Here is a 17,742-nt window from a genome sequence, read left to right as displayed (position 1 = left end):
AGGGAAGCGGCAATGCTGGAAGGGGCTTGGATCCTGGTGTTGGGGGTGGGGAGCGTCAGCTTTAGTGTAGCCGGGATGGGGGACGGTGCTCTTTACCCCAGACCCGAGGAAGGAATGTGACCAGGAGACGGAGGCCTGAAGGAAGCAGGCCCGGGGAGCCCGAGAGGCTCGCCTGCAATCTGGACTCCGGGGCTGGCTCTGGGCCGAGGTGGGAGCGCGCACGCGCGGCTGCCGCGGGGCAGCACGCACAGGCCGAGGAGGCGCCCGGCGGGCGTCCCAGCCGAACTTGGGCATTCAGGCTGCGTCGGGGCGGGGCCGGAGGAGCGAGAGGGAGCGCGCCACGCTCCGGGCGGTGATAGCAGACTGACGGAGAGCTCGAAACAGCCCGGGTGGGCGCGGGACGGAGCGGGACCCCTGCCGCAGGCTGCAGAAATCCCAGGTCTCTGGGAGCGGACGGAGGGTTGACGGGAGGTGGGGATGATGCAAGAGTCAAAGCGGGGTCGCTGCGCATGCGCCTTGCTCATGTGAGGGGGGAGCGGCCCGCGGGCGGGTACCCTTAGTCAAGATGGCCGGCGGGCTGGCTTCACGCGCACGCCGGATGCACGCCCACGGGCGGGAGGATGCCTGGAGCGGCGTCAGTCGGCCGGGGCCACGTGACGCGCGTCCCTGCGGCGACGGTGGCTGGTTGGGAGCAGAGCCTGAGCCGGTCTGTGGCGAGTGTTCGCCCTTCAGTCTGCCAGCTCCCCCTCCTCCCCCCCGGCCAGGTGAGGTGTTGCCCGTCCCCCCGGGAAAACTAAGGTCGCGTGCGGCTGTGCGGGGGAGGGGCGCAGCGCTGGGCCAAGCGGCCCACCCCGCAGAGGGGGAAACTGAGGTCCAGAGGGAAGAGGAGACGGACACCGGGCCCCAGTGAGGGGGGAGTGGGAGGGGGCCGCAGTTCACTTGGGCCTTAATTAGCCCTCCCTCCATGTGTGTGTCGGGGCTCAGGCCCGGAGTTAGGCCCATTCAGCTAACATTTAGTAACGTGTCATGCGTGGAGGGAGGTTGGGGCCTGGCCCCCCCTCCCCCCACAGGGTCGGTCTGGACGAGCTCATCTTGACTTTGCTCCCCATTCTCCAACTCTGGGGACGGGCCGGAAGGGGCCGCGGAGACCCCCCTCCTCCTCCGGGCTGAGAAGGGAGAGAACCCCCCAGCGGAGCCTTGAAGAATGTCCCCTAGTGATAAGACTGAGACCTGCAGGGCTCGGGCGGGGACCTAGTGGGTCCTCATCGGGGGTCCGGCCGCGGCTCCCTCTAGAACCCCTGGTCCTGGGCTCTGCAGGGGGGGCAGGGTTAGGGGCTTGTGGGAGACTTCTGGGCGCTTCCTGCCCCGCCCCAGCGGCGCCCCTCCGCAGTTCCGCCCAGTGGCTTACTGCTGCTGGAGTGTGTCCGGCCTGAGATCCGGATGGGCGCAGAGCCGGGGGAGGTCCTGGTGCGGAGGGTGCAGAGCTGGGGCTCGGGGCGGGATCGAGGTGGGGGACGGGGTGGGATCGGGTGAGGATAGGATCCAGATGGGAACGGGTGGGGACGGATCCGGCCCGGGATGGACCCGGCGGGTCTTCCTTCTCTGATTGGGCAGCCGGAGTGCGCCGGCCCGGGCAGTTGGACTTCTGGTTCGAACGCAGCTGTTCTGAGCCCCGTCCCAGAACCCGCAGGTCCAATCGGAGCCTGCTCCTGCCCTTTTCTGCCGCTCCTGAGGACGGGGCCCCTGCACAAGCCCCTGGGCCGCTAGGACGGTGCTCTGGGCTCTCCGGTGCCCGGTCATTTTGTGCTTGTAAAACGTTGTGAGAAGGGGGCGTCAGAGTGGGCTGTTAGCCACACAGGAGAACAAGGTAAAGCCCCGGATAGAAAGCTCACGTGATCCTCCCCGCAGCTCTGGCTAGCGGGTGCTGTGGTTGCCCCCATTTTCCAGGTGAGGAGACTGAGGCGGAAGGATGAAGTCCCTGCCCAGGACCTCCCAGCTTGTGTGTCTGAGGCTGGCTTTGAACGCGGGTCCCACGTGATTCCCAGCACGTCACTGCCCTCACTGGGGTGTCAGAGCGCCCCCTTCTGCCCACGTGCGGAGTCTCCGGCTCCCCGGGCGCTCTGGCCTGACCCCTTATTGACCCCGGGAGCATCCGGACCGTGACCGACGTATCGGGGCCTTCCTGGGGGAGGGGGGGCGCTCCGGGGCAGGCTCTGGTTTTGTCTCGAGTCCCCGGGCCACACGTGGCCGGGCGCAGGAAGCACTTAGTAGACGCCTGTTGTTGCCTCTGGATTTTCTCCCTCGGTGCAGTCAGAGGCCCCCCCCTTGTCCTGCTCTCTCCATCTTCCGGACGGAGCACAGGATGGATTGGGCAGCTCTCCCCGGAGAAGACAAGCTCCTTGGCCGGGGGAGGGGCCACTTTGCTGCCGGGCACCTTGTTGGCACCTACAAGCGCTTGGGGGGGGGGGGCTGGTCCCTGGCGGAAGAGTCGGGTTTCGGGTCTGGCTTTGGCGTCCCCGCAGTCACGTGACCGTGGCCCCGCGATTTCCTTGTCTGTATCGACTGGAGCATCTGTGGGCAGTGGGCGGTTCCAGCCCCGCCTTTGGCCCCGGCTGTGTCCCTCGGCCAGCGCCCGGGCATGGGGTGGCAGGAGCTGCTGGAATCGCAGCCTGCCCCTGCCCCCCAGGGCCCCGACCGGGAGCCCCTGCCGGGATGTTCCCCGGCGGTCTCCCGGCATCCCCCAGGTGGGGCCGGAAAGCCCGGTGCGCAGGTCCTAACGGGGAGCCCCTGCCGGATGTGCCCGGGCCGTCTCGGGGCGCCCCCAGGTGGGGCCGGAAAGCGGGCGCCCAGGTCCTTCCCGTGGCTCTGCCAGATGTGCCCCGCCGTGTTGGGGCGCCCCCAGGTGGGGCCGGAAAGCCCGGTGCGCAGGTCCTGACGGGGAGCCCCTGCCGGATGTGCCTGGGCGGTCTCGGTGGGGCCGGAAAGCCCGGTGCAGGGTCCTTCCCGTGGCTCTGCCGGATGTTCCCTGGCGGTCTCGGGGTGCCCCCAGGTGGGGCCGGAAAGCGGGCGCCCAGGTCCTTCCCGTGGCTCTGCCGGATGTGCCGGCCGTCTCGGGGCGCCCCCAGGTGGGGCCGGAAAGCCCGGTGCGCAGGTCCTGACGGGGAGCCCCTGCTGGGATGTTCCCCGGCCGTCTCGGGGCGCCCCCAGGTGGGGCCGGAAAGCCCGGTGCGCAGGTCCTGACGGGGAGCCCCTGCTGGGATGTTCCCCGGCCGTCTCGGGGCGCCCCCAGGTGGGGCCGGAAAGCCCGGCGCGCAGGGTCCTTCCCCGGCTCTGCTGACCTGGTGTCTCTTGTGTTCGCAGAGCAGGAACGATGCCGCCAGCATGTCCGCGCACTCCATGCTGTGCGAGCGAATCGCTGTTGCCAAGGAGTTAATCCAGAGAGCCGAGGCCCTCTCCAGATCCAGAAAAGGAGGGGTGGAAGGCGGGGCCAAGCTATGCGGCAAGCTGCGGGCCGAGCTGAAGTTCCTGCACAGGGTGGAGGCGGGGAAGGTGGCCGTCAAGGAGTCCCACCTCCAGAGCACCAACCTCACCCACCTGCGCGCCATCGTGGAGTCCGCCGAGAACCTGGAGGAAGTGGTTAGCGTCCTGCACGTCTTCGGCTACGTGGACGGCCTGGGCGAGAAGCAGACCCTGGTGGTGGACGTGGTGGCCAATGGGGGGCACACGTGGGTCAAGGCCATCGGCCGCAAAGCCGAGGCCCTGCACAACATCTGGCTGGGCCGGGGCCAGTACGGGGACAAGAGCGTCGTGGAGCAGGCGGAGGACTTCCTGCGGGCGAGCTCCCAGCAGCCCGTGCAGTACAGCAGCCCCCACATCGTCTTCGCCTTCTACAACAGCGTCTCCAGCCCCATGGCGGAGAAGCTGAAGGAGATGGGCATCTCCGTGCGCGGGGACATCGTGGCCGTGAATGCCCCCCTCGAGCGGCCCGCGCGGCTCCCGCTCAGCGACAGCGAGTCCGACGAGGAGGTCCCGGGACTCCTGCAGGTGACCCGGGTGGACAGGGAGCACGTTGTGGCCAGCGTGGCCTTCCCCACGGAGGTCAAGGTCGACGTGTGCAGTCGGGTGAACCTGGACATCACCACGCTGATCACCTACGTCTCCGCCCTGAGCTACGGCGGCTGCCGCTTCGTCTTCCGAGAGAAGGTGCTGACGGAGCAGGCCGTGCAGGAGCGGAAGGAGCGCGTCCTGCCCCAGCTGGAGGCCTTCATGGCCAACAAGGAGCTGTTTGCCTGCGAGTCCGCCGTCAAGGACTTCCAGGCTATCCTAGACACTTTGGGAGGGCCCGGCGAGAGGGAGCGGGCCGCCCGGCTGATCCAGCGCGTCCGCGTGGTGCCGGACCAGCCCTCCGAGCGTGCCTTAAGACTGGTGGCGAGCTCCAAAATCAACAGCCGCTCGCTCACCATTTTTGGAACGGGAGACACTTTAAAAGCCGTCACGATGACGGCCAACAGCGGCTTCGTGCGCGCCGCCACCAACCAGGGCGTGAAGTTCAGCGTGTTCATCCACCAGCCCCGGGCCCTCACCGAGAGCAAAGAAGCCCTCGCCACCCCCTTACCAAAGAGCTGCCCTGGCAGCAGTGAACTCTGACGGGGCGTCCTCGAGAGGGCTGGGCCTTCTGCCCCCAGCGGGCGCAGGCTGCAGGGCCGGTCCTGGCGGGCACTTGTGCCGGGCCCCGCGCGGCCTTCAGACGCCCAGAGCAGGAGAGACGGGGCAGCAACGGCCGAGGCATCCGGCTCCGGGCCTCCTGGGGCCGCGTGGGCCCTGGCGAGGGGCTGCGTCCTCCGGCGAGGGGCTGCGTGCCCTGGTGAGGGGCTGTGTCCTCCGGCGAGGGGCTGCGTGCCCTGGCGAGGGGCTGCGTCCTCCGGCGAGGGGCTGCGTCCTCCTGCGAGGGGCTGCGTGCCCTGGCGAGGGGCTGCGTTCTCGTGGAGAGAATAGTCTTTCAGGGCAGTCTGTCTCCATAACATCCTGAATTAAATGCCCAGTTAAAGACTCCCGCATCCTGGCACTTGTATTTTTGTTCCCCCGGCTCATTACTTCACAGGGGGGTTGGGGGAGTGGGAGGGAGGCAGCCAAGGGAGCCTGGGGTTCAACGCCGCTTGAAGCTTGAAGGGCCTTGGGCGGGTGTTTGCCCGAGCCTCCTGTGGGAAGGGTCGGAGCGCCTCGTTCTGCTGGGGCACTGCTTCCAATTTGTCCAAAGTGGTCACGTTTTGGAGAAGCATCGGAAGACTCACCCTGGAGGTTTGGGAGGGTGGGGGAAGAGAAAGTTCCTGGTACCCTGGGATGCTCCCCTTGTGCAGCAAGGCCATGTCCCTGGCAGGCAGAGGGAAGCAAGTTCTCTGAGCCTTAGGAGAAGGGCTGGCCTTGGCACCTGCTGCTCAAAACAAGATTTGTCATGGAGGGTGGGTGTTAGGATTACCAGGTGAGAACTCAGGTTGTCTGGACAGTGACAAGGTGAGAACTCAGGCTGACTTGACAGTTCTCTGGCTCAGACCTTTGGTTCCGGGTCTTTAAAGGGAGTTTACACCTTAGGAATTCTAGGAGGAGCAAGCTCATTGGTTGAAGTAATGTTTCCCAGAAGCCCTTGCGTTATCCCACGCCCATTCTCTGGGAGGATAAAAGAAGGGCAGCATTGGGTCTGAGAGAATGGACTCTGGGATAGTCTTGACTCCAGGCGGGCTGAAAGGAGACCAGTCTGATTTGAGGAAGGACAAGAGCTGGAGGAGATTCAGAGCTCCCAAGAAACCTGCACTCGGAGGAAAAGATTTTACAGATCTCCTCCCAGAGAAGGATTATAACTGAGCAGACGACCGGACCCTCACAATTCAAGAACTTTACAGGTGGGGGTCCATGCTGGGGGACCCAAAATGAAACTGCAGGCACAGGTTCACTGCCCGTCCAGGTGGTCCCTGGTGTCTCGGCCGTCTAACATGCTCGAAAGAGAGGCCTTCACCCTTTGTCTGCATGATGGCCCATTGACTACTGGCCGGCACACCAGGCTCCTTCACCTCCCAGCTTTCTCGCTAACATCACGAGTCTTGTAGAAATTTGGAGGAGAGGGCCCTTCCCTGAAGGAGAAAGGAAGGCGGGAGGGTCCGACCATCGGGATGATCCCTGGGGTCCCAGTTCAGATTCTGATTCCCCGTTAAGAGCTCTGGAGGTTTTAGGTTATATTTGGAACCTTGGGACATGCTCCTTTTCTGTAGGTGTGGTCTCAATACACACACTGATTTTTCCAACAAGCCACTGGGGCAGGAGTCCTCAGTGACCGGTATCGGCAACTTGTGGTCCTGTTGGACCCGAGTCAGCAAGCCGTGTCTGCGGCATGTTGTACCTCAGTTACCCCCACACCGACATGCTAATAAACCTCTGCTTTAGGACATTCCCTCCTGCTTTAATTTCCCAGACCTGAATTTTCAGTTGCAAAGTAAATACATTTAAAAATTAAATTGCTCAAGGAACAAGCACAAGACCAAGTTAGGAGAAATGGGGGAAGTCTCAGAGCCTAATGATTGTGGCCTTGAATTTGCTGAATTGCAGAAACTGCAAAGTAGGTTTCCCTTACCTAAGCCAGCCCCGGGAATAGGAATGGAGAAGTCTGTGTCCAAACGTGATCTCGGCGACCAAGTCCCGCCTCTGCCTCAGTTTCCTCGCCTGTCAGATGAGGGTAAAGGGTCCAGACCTCTCTGGATTGTGAGGATCAGATGAGATCTTGGTGGCCCGGGGTTTAGCACGGAGTAGCTGCTTAGTAGATGATTGTTCCTTTCTCCCCTTCTCAATAAATTGATGATGATTCTAGCTTCAGGACTCTTGACAATCATTCTTCCCATTAGCTGCGGCCTATCCATGATGACCTACCAACAGCTCAGGATCAGAAGATCTTTGCTTCAAGATTTTTTTTATATTCTAAATCTCTTTGCTCCTTTAACAAAGAGATAGTTTGTCTTTTTTTTTTTCTTTTCACTTTCTGTTTACATTTTCTAAATTAAATTTTACTTTTTTACCAATTATCAAACATTCCTTTTTTTCTCCCTCCCCCCCAAAAAAAAGGAAAAAAAAAAAAAAAAACAAACAAACCCAAATCCTTCTTACAAATATACCTAGCCAAATAAATTAAATTCTCATTGGCTGTGTCAGGAAATGTCTGAGAATACATGTGCTTCCCGCCTTGTGGAGCAAGCTGCAGACAGCTGACGTGAGGAGACAGGAGGATGCAGTGGGACAGGGCAGGAGTCCGGGGCTTGGCATCGAAGCTTGTGCCCCTTGGGATTCCCTCAGAAGACACCCTTCTGCGCCTGGTGTCCGAGCTTGCTTCCACTGTCCACTAGAATGGGTCTTGTGAAGAAGATTTACCATGTACGTGGAGGTTGTGTGTCTGTTTGATTTCCCTCCTTGGATTTGATGGAATTTTCCACAAATGATTTCTCTGCGGATTGTCAAAATGTCTCAAAGGCAGCAAGAAGTTTCTCCAAATTCCAGCTGGTTTGTCTCTGGATTTGTTTTGATTTTATCTTGCCTACAGTATGCTTTCCAAATGTCAGCCGGTTTGGGGAGTGGAGCCGCAGCTGATCCAAGAAGAGAAGGAAACAGCCTGCATGATAGTAGACATCTTGAGTTTTCTCCTTTTTTCTGCAGGGCTCAGTGGGTTCCCCTGCCCGTTGACCTTCTAACAGATTTATATTGAGCTACAGTGAGCCAAGTTGATCCATCCCTATCCCTTGAGGCCGACCAAAACTCGAGAAATCTTTAGCAGGGCTGGGAGGAGGGCGTCTTGTCAGAAGGGACCTCAGGGACCATCTAATGCAACTGGAACATCCCAGAAATGACCACCTTCAATAATGACCATCCAGCCTCTGCTCAAAGGCCTCTAAAGGAGAAAGCCCCCTGCCCCTCAGAGCTCTGCTGGGTTTCGCCTTGGGTCGGCTCTAATTAAGAATTTCTCCCAAACACCTTGCCTCAGTTTATCTCTTTGTCACACTCACTGCCCCTGGTTCTGTCCTCTGGCACCAAATAGAACCAGGCTAATCTCTCATACATTTGATGTCCTTCAGATATTTAAAAGCAGCTCTCTGCCCCCTCCCCCGAGTTTTCTCTCAGCTCAGCCCCCAGTACCCCCAGTGTGTCCTGTCGGTGTTATAAATACACGGATCTGGTTCATTCACTACTAAATGTGAAGGTTCAAGCACATTCTCAGGGTCACCTGTGAGCCACAGGAGAAAACTCCACAAATGAAATTTAGGGCCCATTTCTAGGAGCTTGAATGTGTGGATGTGGCCAGCAGACCCCATCCTGCCAACGCCATAAAGAGACACAAAGAATCAGGTCCAGATTATTGCAATAACGGCGTCTGAATTCAGTGGATTTGGGTCCTGCCACAGCCACTTTCTTCCTATGTGACCTTAGGGTTCCCCTTTCTAAGACTCGGTTTACTCATCTGCAAAAACTATAAAAAAGGAGCTTTAGAGCTCGAGGTCCCTATGGTCCCTTCTGGCTCTGACTGATGCTGTAACATGTGTGTCTAGTCCTGGCAGAGAAAGGCTCCGAGGATGCTGAAGCCGCGGCTCTTAGTCCCTCCGTGAAAGGGAACAGACCGGTTGGGTCTCTCCACGTGTGTTTGCTGCTGTGTGTAGACATGGCAGATGAATAGAAAGACGGCCCTCGGGTTAAGTTCAGACAGGAAAATAAAGCAAGTCATATCACACCATTTTAGGGGCTTCTTGTACCAAAGCATAAGAAAATACACTTTAAAGGAGCTGCTGAATGAACAAATCTTAATCTCCCCCAACAAGGCTTGGTAAAAATAAAAAGAGCTGGAGTTGGGAACCTACTCGTTAACAGCCCAAATTGGGCCCAAGCAAAAGCGGGAGGGGACCAGAAACTTTCTTAGCTCTCTCTGGCTGCTGCAATCTCAGTTCAGACCAGGAGGCTGTGCTTTTGTATTGGCTTTCTGTAAGCAAACCCGAGTTTTCCAGATTAATACTCATACTGAGGACGTCTTGCTACTTTAACTTAAAACAATATAAATCCATTCCCCAGAGTGTGAACAAAATCCAACTTCATGTGTTTCTCTGCCCTTTAGGAATAAAAATATTATTTTAAAAACATTTTCAAGAACATATTACTGAAATCGATTAAAAAAATAAAGCAGTCGATCATAACTCAATCAACATCCTGCTCAGCAGCAAAAGGCATTTTGAATTACGGCCTCATTTGTTTTAGCCGACATGTTAGTTTTGTCGTTTTTCTCATCTGTAAAATGGGGATAGTGCTATTATTCCCTCTAAAATAGGTGCAGTGCCTGACCCTATTTAGAGAGTAATGGACACAAAGAGAAACATGAGATAGTTCCTCAAGTTTACCTTTTAGTGGGGGGGCGGGCAGAGCATTTCTGAGATAACTAACCAGAGTGGACATCAGTCTGAATAACTTTAAGGGCCCACAAATGAGGGCATCATCGAGGGCCCCTGCTAGGGGCTCCCCCGGGTGGATGGGGTAAGGAGGGAGAACACCCGAGCCCAGGAGGAACAGAGGACGGACGGGGAAGGGATGTCCTGACAGGCCCCAGTGAGCCGGAGCCCAGGCTCTGAGATGGCAGTGTCTCAGTGACGTGTCTCAGGGGAGCGAGGGGGGAAAATGGCAGAAATGATGCTCTTGTGTGTGTGTGTGTGTGACTGTCTGGGCTTTCAATCCGGCCTGGAAGCAGGTCTCTCCGGGTCAGGTGTGCTCTGCTGCTTCTCCCCTCCAGATGTCTGGCAGGTTCTCTCAGGAGATCAGTGTAGACATCTGGATCTGAGGCGTCCAGATCTGGGATTTGTTAGTGGGTCAGGAAGTAAACCCTTTGCATGTAAAATGATTTCCGTGGAGGAAATAATCTCTCTGCTCTCTCTCACCCAGAGATGTTTAAGCTGTGGCCCTAGAACCATGCTCAGGGATTGAAGGCATTAAACCCAAACCCACAACTGAGTCTACCCCAGACCGAGGGTGGTGACCCCTGCAAGGCTCTGTCTCTCTGCCAAGTCTGCCTGGGGCAGGAAGGGCTTTATGGGCATGTGGGCGCACACAAGAGCCCCTGCTGGAATGGGAGTCATGGAAGGGACAGCTTCCCTCGTCCGCCAAAGAAGGAGGCCCTGGGTCCACCCTGAGGAGCCCCCAAAGCATTGGGGGGGAGGAGTATGTCCCCAGGGGCGTGACGGGGTACCAGACATCTGTGCGCTCCCCCCACGCCTCATGAGTCACGTGAGCTGGAGCATGTCGCCTTCCTTATCCATGAAATAAGGCAGTTTCGACTGGATCTGGGTTTCCCAACTTAATTTAGCCAAATTTAGCTCAAAGTATGTGGGCAAAACTCAGAACGCCAGTCTGGAGCCTGGGGGTGGGGTGGGAGGTGTCTCTGAGGGTCAAACGCTCTGTCCTAGTCCTGGGGCCATGAGCCAGTTCTTGTTCTGATTCTGGCCCCGGCTGCACTGCCTGCTCTCCGTATGTGCGAAGGACCAGCTCCTAGGACTGACCCTTCAATCATCTCTCTGGGTTTTCCTATGTAGGTCATAAACTTATTTCTTGAGTCACCACTGATCTCATTTAGGAAGTTCTGTAAATTCTCCAGTTTGATATAGTCAGCACAACTTCCCGCATAAATAACCGCAGGGACTGTGGGGACTCCCTCTTCACCTGGAACCTCACAGAGGGTTACCCCAAACCCTGCCCCTCCGGGGGCATCCACATCTCCCTGCTCCAGGGCTCCCCGGGGCTGCTCCGCACAGCTCCAGACTTGCCAGTTTTATCACCCGTTCTTGTAAGGTCTTTCTATGGATGTGAGAGACCCACAGATCGGAGAAGAGCTTTGAAGGAACATTGTTCCTATTGAGTGAATCACAAGATTGATTTATTTATGTATAGCCAGTAGATGTAGTAGGATGTATTCTCTGCGCTTTCACTAAATCAGGGGACATAAAGATGTGATCAGCAGTATGAGGGTATTTCCCTAAGTTTATTGTTCCCTTCTGTTTTCATTAAGACTACTCAAGACGTGGGTAGATCATTCTCATAACTAGGCACCCATTTAGGTTAATGGGTATTGGCGTCTTCTCAACTTCCCTTTTTGGTAGTAATGTCATCTGTGATTTTTTTCCATTAAAAAAAAAAAAAAAACCAAACACAGCAACAACGACAATATGTGATGATCAACTGTGATGGACTTGGCTTTTTTAAACAATGAGATGATTCGGGCCAGTTCCAATAGCCTGGGATGGAGAGAGCATTTGCATCCGGAGAGAAGTGTCCAGCCTGAGTGTAGATCACAACATAGCATTTTCACCTTTTTGTTGTTGTTATTGTTGTTGTTGCTTGGTTTTTTTTTCTCTTGTTTTTCCCTTTTTGATCCGATTTTACTTGTACAACATGATAACGGTGGAAATAGGTTTAGAAGAATGGCACGTGTTTAGCCTGTATTGGATTACTAGCTGCCTAGGGGAGGAGGTGGGGAGGAAAGGAGACAAATTTGGGACATGAGATTTTGCAAGAGTGAAAACTATCTGCGTGTATTTGAAAAAGAAAAAGCTATTATTAAAAAAGAAACATTTAAAATCATGTAAAAAATATAAACCCACAAGGATTTCTGTGCACACTTGGTCTGGTCTGTGTGCTTCTTTTCTAACTTTGCCCCCAGCAGGGACTCAGCTGTTAAAAGTTCTGTTGCATGGGGGCCGCCGTAATTGATTATGGAAATAAGTCATTATAAGCGCACTGACCACCGTGTTCCACTCTCTGCTACCTGACCTTGGCGAGACATCTGTTCTCGGTCTGATGGCTCGTAACTGGTTTCTTGCTGAGCTTTCTGCAGGCTGACTTTTACGGCAAATGCTTCTTCATGGCCTTGGAGGGAAGCACCATCTTCCGCTGGTTTATTTAGAATTCAGACTCGTATTTCCCTGGGATGCCTTTTGTCTCAGCTTGGCCAGAGACTCTGCTGTCTAAGGCAGTTTCTGTGCTGTTTGGACCTCCCTGTGGTGGCAACTGCTTCATATGACTTGGGCGTCTTTGAGAACTCATGATAAGTTATGGCAATTTCTTCATCATTTTCTCTTTCTCCCTTCTTTTCTTCTTCTCTCCTCTCCTTATTTCCCCTCTCCTCTCTTTCTTTTTTCCTCCCCTTTCTCCTTACCTCTCTTCTCTTCCTCTCTCCCTCCTTAGTCTTCTTGTTCTTGTTTCTCCTCCTCTTCCTCCTCCTCCTCTTTTTCTTCCTCTTTCTCCTCTTCTTCATCATCATCATCATCTTCTTCTCTATCTCCTCCTCCTCCTCCTTTTTTTCTTGTTCTTCCTCCTCTTTTTTTCTTTTTTTTCTCTTCTTTTCTCTTATGAATTTGAAAAAGTAAAATAAAATTTAGCTTTATACAAACCAGTTTGTCATTTTTCTCTTATCCCAATTTGATGTTTATTTTGATCATTCCCTGACTAGTCAGTGTTTGCTTCATATAAAGAAGGTTCTTAAATGGCTCCCACATCAGTAGCCAATGATTTCTGGCCAATTTCTTTCTTCAGTGCTTGCAAGATCTAAGGTTTTCTGACCCTCTTTTTGAAGAAAAATATTCATAATCAAGGAAGAAAGAGGCTTTTTAGCCATCCACAACCTCTGGACTCACTTATTTCTTAATCGTGGGCTTTATTCTCCCGTATACTTTTTGTTCCTCTCACTATATCTCTCTTCTCACTGAGGTATCTGGTATGGCAGCCTTTCTGGGTTCCTAATGGTGCAAGATCTCACTGGTGAGACTGCAGAAGTTGCTGCTGTGTTTCTATCTCATCTAGCTTTTCCTCTCTTGGATGTGCAGATTTTGTTTTCAAAAATTATTTTTTAATGGAAAAAACTCTATTTCTTCTTACTTCTTCCCATTGGGAAAAAAAGAAGAAAAAAGCCCTTGTAACCATTATGCTTATTAACAAGTTCCTTAATTGGCCACATTCAAAAAGTGTGTCTCCTTCTGAGTGTTCTCTGGCAGGAGGGGAATAGTGACCCTCACCATCAGCCTTCTGGAGTCAGGGGGCCCTCACTTACCGCCTCAGACTATTGCCAAATTCCTATAGAGTGAAGGATACATCATTCTGCTCTTTGTGTATTTTGATTTGAATAACTGACCTTCAGAAGGCCGAGAGTATGAGAGCAGCCTTTTCTGATGGACAGCTGAGTCCTCTTTGGGACGGTTTGGATTTTAAAGACACGTGCCTTGCATTGTCCCAGACGTGACTTCATTCCTGTTATTTCCACCCATTGTCCTGTCCTCTGTCCATTGAGGACAAGCAAAGCAAATGTATTCTCTCGTCGGCAAGGTACCCCTTCAGAGGGTAAAGAAGATCTTCTTTTCATCTGTGACCATAGCCTTCAAGTGGTCTTCACTGTGCCCTGATTGTAACCATGACCCACTCATGATTACCCCTTTTTTCCACTTTCCAGCTCCCTCTGAAGGACTGTCTTTGCCTATGAGGATACAAACTCGGAGATCCCTGACCTCTTCTTCTTTTTTAATAATAGCTTTTTTTTCTTCTTTTATAATAGCTTTTTTATTTTTCCAAATACATGCAAAGATTGTTTTCCAACATTCACTTTTGCAAAACCTTGTGTTCCAAATTTTTTCTCCCTTCCTCCCTTCCCCAAGACAGCAAGCAATCCACCACTATAGGTTAAACATGTACAGTTCTTTTAAACATGAATTTCCATATTCATCATGTGCCACAAGAAAAATCAGATCAAAGGGGGAAAAAACGAGAGAAAGAGAAAAAAATGCAAACAATGCTTCCATCCACATTTAGTCTCCATTCTCTCTCTGATGCAAATGGCTCTCTCCATCACAAGTCTATTGAATTGCCGTGAATCACCTCAATGTTAAAAAGAGTCCATCATAGCTGATCATTACATAATCTTTCTGATACTGTGCACAATATTCTCTTGTTTCTGCTTCCTTCACTCAGCATCAGTTCATGTAAGTCTCTCCAGGCCTTTCTGAAATCATCCTGTTGATTGTTTCTTATGGAACAATAATATTCCATAACATTCCTATTTCATCACTTATTCAGCCATTCTCCCACTGATGGGCATCCACTCAATTTCCAGTTCCTTGCCTCCACAAAAAGGGCTGCCACAAACAGTTTTGCACATGGGGTTCCCTTCCCTTCCCTTTGGGATGCAGACCCAATATTGACATTGTTGGATCAAAGGGCGCGTACTGTTTTACTGGCATGGTTCCAAATTGCTCTCCAGAATGGTTGGAGCAGTTCACAACTCTATCGGCTACGTATTAGTGAGGGGCTTTTCTTTTGCTTCTATATGTAACTTTCTCACTTAGGAGATGAGGGAGGGAATAAGCATTCATTAATTACCAACCATGTACTGGGCATTGTGCATTGTAAAGCTCCTCAGCACTGGCCATGGCCTCTGATATATAAGAAGTGCTAGTGAATAGCGTCACTCCCATCTAGGCTCTCTCCTGCCTCTCAGATCCTTTCCAAATGAGATTCTCAGAACCGAACTCCACACCTCTCATGCTGTTTAACCAAAGCAAAGAACAATGGGACTTAAATCAATCCATGCAAATTAAGCACTCACTGATGTCCAAGAGACCATCCCAGGTCTACTACTGTAAAAGCAAAAAAATCAATCACTAACCTCCAGGAGCCCACATATTCTCTTAATACCTGGGAACCTAGACTCTGATTCACCTTGGGCTGCCTCCATTTCCTCCACCTTTTCTTGTTCAGAGTGACCTTATGAAATGTCTCCTATTCTTCTCTCCCAGCCCATTCTGCCTGCCATCCGAACTGCTCCCCAGACCTTTGAACTTTGAGGCATCTGAGAATGTACCTACTCTCCAGGGAGCACCAAGTGGGGCTGAATGGGAGCCTTATTCACAACATCCCTCAGAAAGAGGCAGACAGACCGAATTGGAACTCCAGAGAGAAGCCATAGGTTGCCTACCAAGGCAACTTTGGGACAGCTCTGATTACTAGAGAGATTTTTCTTCCTTCAGTCCCAAGTCTGTCTCTGCCACTGATCCCTATTGCTCTCCCTTCTTCCTTTTGGGGACGAGAATCTCTCTTTCCCCTCAATAGCCTTTCAAATATTGGGAAAATCAATTAATAAACAATTCTTAAGCACCTACTGTGTGCCAGACAATGCATTAAACACTATCCCTTTTATTTTTCAGCCTGAATAGCCTTGACTCTTGTGAGCTGATCCTTGAGTGATCTTGAGATCATTACCCTTTGATTACTTAGCACACACAGTGCCTGGCACACAGGCACTGTTATTATTAATAAATGCTTGTTGACTTGCCTTTCTCTGGGATCTCTCTTATTCATCAATGCTTTTTATAAGCTGATTTCCCAAGAGCTGGACATAGCATTTTAGAACAGAGCATTCAAAGCTGGGATGATGTCCTTCTCCCTCCTGGGGATGAAGGTGGCCAACTTCAGGGGGTGGCTGTGGTTGTGACAACTGGTTCGGAGATCAACCAGGGGAGCTCTCAAGATCTGCCGGGAGAGTCTCTTCTACTACTTGGAGACTCCATGTCTACACTCTTACTACTCGGAAAAATATAGGGCTCTTGTTCGACTCTGAATCCTCCTGCTCAGGATTTGTGCATTTTCCCCAGAAAGAACTCACATCGAGCCTTATTAGTGTAAGTAATTTATTGTTTTAAGGCACATGTACAAAAAAGCAGAGATTACAAAGAGAAGTCAGGAGCAGAGCTTGTGGCTCTCACGCAAGTTTTCTCACTCAGCCTCTTACTCCAGGCAACTGAGTTGGAAATGGGCTGAAAAGCACCAAACCATTACCACAGTGACGGCGTCTACAATCCCATTTTTGGTTAGATGGAGACCTTTGCCGCCTGAAAGGCAGCGCCTTTCATAAATGTGCTTGGATGGAGGTGGATTCCTCTTGGGATTCTTAGTCTGTAAGGGAAAGTAAAATGATGATTTTCACCTGGTTAATGAAAAATCTTAGGCTGCCTCCCCTTATCGTTCTCCACCTATAGTATCACATTTCAGCAGAGCCCTAGTTCTGGGGAAGGAATCATGGATTCATTTACAGTGTCTCTGAGTGGAAAATACCTTCACTTACCAGCAGCCTGCCCCAGAACCAGAATCCTCCTTCCCTGCTTGCTCACTTCCTACCACACTCTCCTGGAATACCTACAGGGTCGGGGAACTCACTCTCCCCCCAGATAGCCTCTCCTCCAGCAGCTCTCCCTATTAGGTCCTTTTCTTGGACATCCGGCCTGAGTCTGCCTCCCTGTGCTTCCACTAGTGGATCTAATTCCTTAACTGTAAGACGGGCAGGATCTGAACGATTGGCCTGCCCAGGCCACTTTCTGTTAGTGAAATCCAGAGCCAGGCTGGCCCATCTCTCCAACAGTGCAGCCTCCGGCCTCCAGAGCATCCCAGGCAGGAATCCCTGGGAAGGGAGTTGGAGGCTGATGGGCTCATCCACCTCCTTTGAAGAGTGTTCCTTTTCATTAAGCAAATCAAGGAAATACAATCTCCCCTCCCCTTTGCCTGCTGTAGGGATCCTTTCATTCTTCATAAAGACATCTCCACTATGTGCTGGCACACAGTAGGTGACTAATAATTTCTTGTGAATCCACAAGAGCCCAGCTCTTGGGCTTAATGGATGCTTTCTAAATGATTGACCCATTATCTAAAGCTCCTCCAGTGAGATCTTAGGTTTTCTAGGGGTCTCGGCCTGGGTCCAACAGCCAGGTGCTAGATGAAGAGGGATTTGAATGAACTCTTCCACAAATCCTAGAAGCATCTCTAACCACTGCACCAACCTTCATGACCATGGCTTACATGTATGTAACACTTCAAAGCTGGCAAGGCGTTCTCATGCGTGACCTCATTTGAGTCTCACAATAAAATGTGAGTCAAGAAGTAGAAGTAATTATTGTCAGCAAACTGAGACGCTGAAAAGTCAGGCATTTTCCTCAAGATCTCACAACTAGTAGCTTTCTGAAGTGGGATTCAAAACCAAGTCTCCAGACTGCACCCCCAACCCCACTTTGCTGTTTATATACTATTTTGCCCAATTTGCAGATTAAAAATTTGAGGCTAAGAATGTGAGTGACCCTGCTAGTCAGTGGGAGAAATGGAGCTTGAAATGAGGATGTGCACTCACAAACGAATTCTGTGACAGCCTGGACAGCCCTCGATGGTCCTCCCTTCCTCCCTCCCTCCCCAAGTGGGGGGAGTGAGGGGAGAACGTGGCAGCCCAGCGTTTTCTTACCAGTGGGGGAGTTCTTAATGGACTTTGCACTTGGTATCTCAGTCATAGTTTCCAGAAAATTTAAATAGAGTTTTTGGGTTGCCTCCAGGCTGGATTTTACAGGTGGCTCCTTACTGGGCTCACTGGTAGGTCCTTCAGTCACCTTGGAGCTTTCACTGGCTCCATGACTGGCCTCCTGGTCGGCGCTAAGCTTGCTTCTTTCACTGGCATCTTGGTGGTTGGGCTGGCAGAGTTCTCAGCCCCAGAGTCCATGTATTTTTCTGCTTACTGATCCTCCTTCCTTTCATCCTCCCAGCTGCATGCCTTTTCCCCAAACCAGGGCATCAAATAAGAGAAATTAAAAATGAGAAGGTGGGCTGCATAGTGGAGAGAGAACCTAACCTGGTGAGTTCCCTTCCAGCTCTTCTGATCAA

At 52.6% G+C, this 17,742-nt stretch overlaps 1 protein-coding gene across 4 annotated transcripts; it reads left to right on the top strand.

Moving 5' to 3' along the window:
* The first annotated feature begins 220 nt into the window (after positions 1 to 220).
* Positions 221 to 5,050, top strand: C1H7orf25 (chromosome 1 C7orf25 homolog). 4 transcript variants are annotated; one of them, XM_074284511.1, is made up of 2 exons: positions 221 to 439; positions 3,361 to 5,050. In XM_074284511.1, the coding sequence occupies exon 2, from the start codon at positions 3,382 to 3,384 to the stop codon at positions 4,645 to 4,647; it is 1,266 nt and encodes a 421-aa protein (XP_074140612.1). In that variant the 5' UTR covers positions 221 to 439; positions 3,361 to 3,381; the 3' UTR covers positions 4,648 to 5,050. The 4 variants fall into 4 exon arrangements, with proteins under 4 accessions (XP_074140612.1, XP_074140614.1, XP_074140610.1 ...); XM_074284513.1 differs by having other exon boundaries at positions 248 to 439; positions 3,366 to 5,050; XM_074284509.1 differs by lacking the exon at positions 221 to 439 and adding an exon at positions 600 to 764.
* The last annotated feature ends 12,692 nt before the right edge of the window (positions 5,051 to 17,742 follow it).

This window comes from Sminthopsis crassicaudata, chromosome 1 (genome assembly GCF_048593235.1).
Source record: "Sminthopsis crassicaudata isolate SCR6 chromosome 1, ASM4859323v1, whole genome shotgun sequence".
NCBI classification, from domain to species: Eukaryota; Metazoa; Chordata; class Mammalia; order Dasyuromorphia; family Dasyuridae; genus Sminthopsis; species Sminthopsis crassicaudata.
The sequence above is the reverse complement of the archived record's forward strand: the minus strand, read 5'-3'. Positions and strand labels throughout refer to the sequence as shown.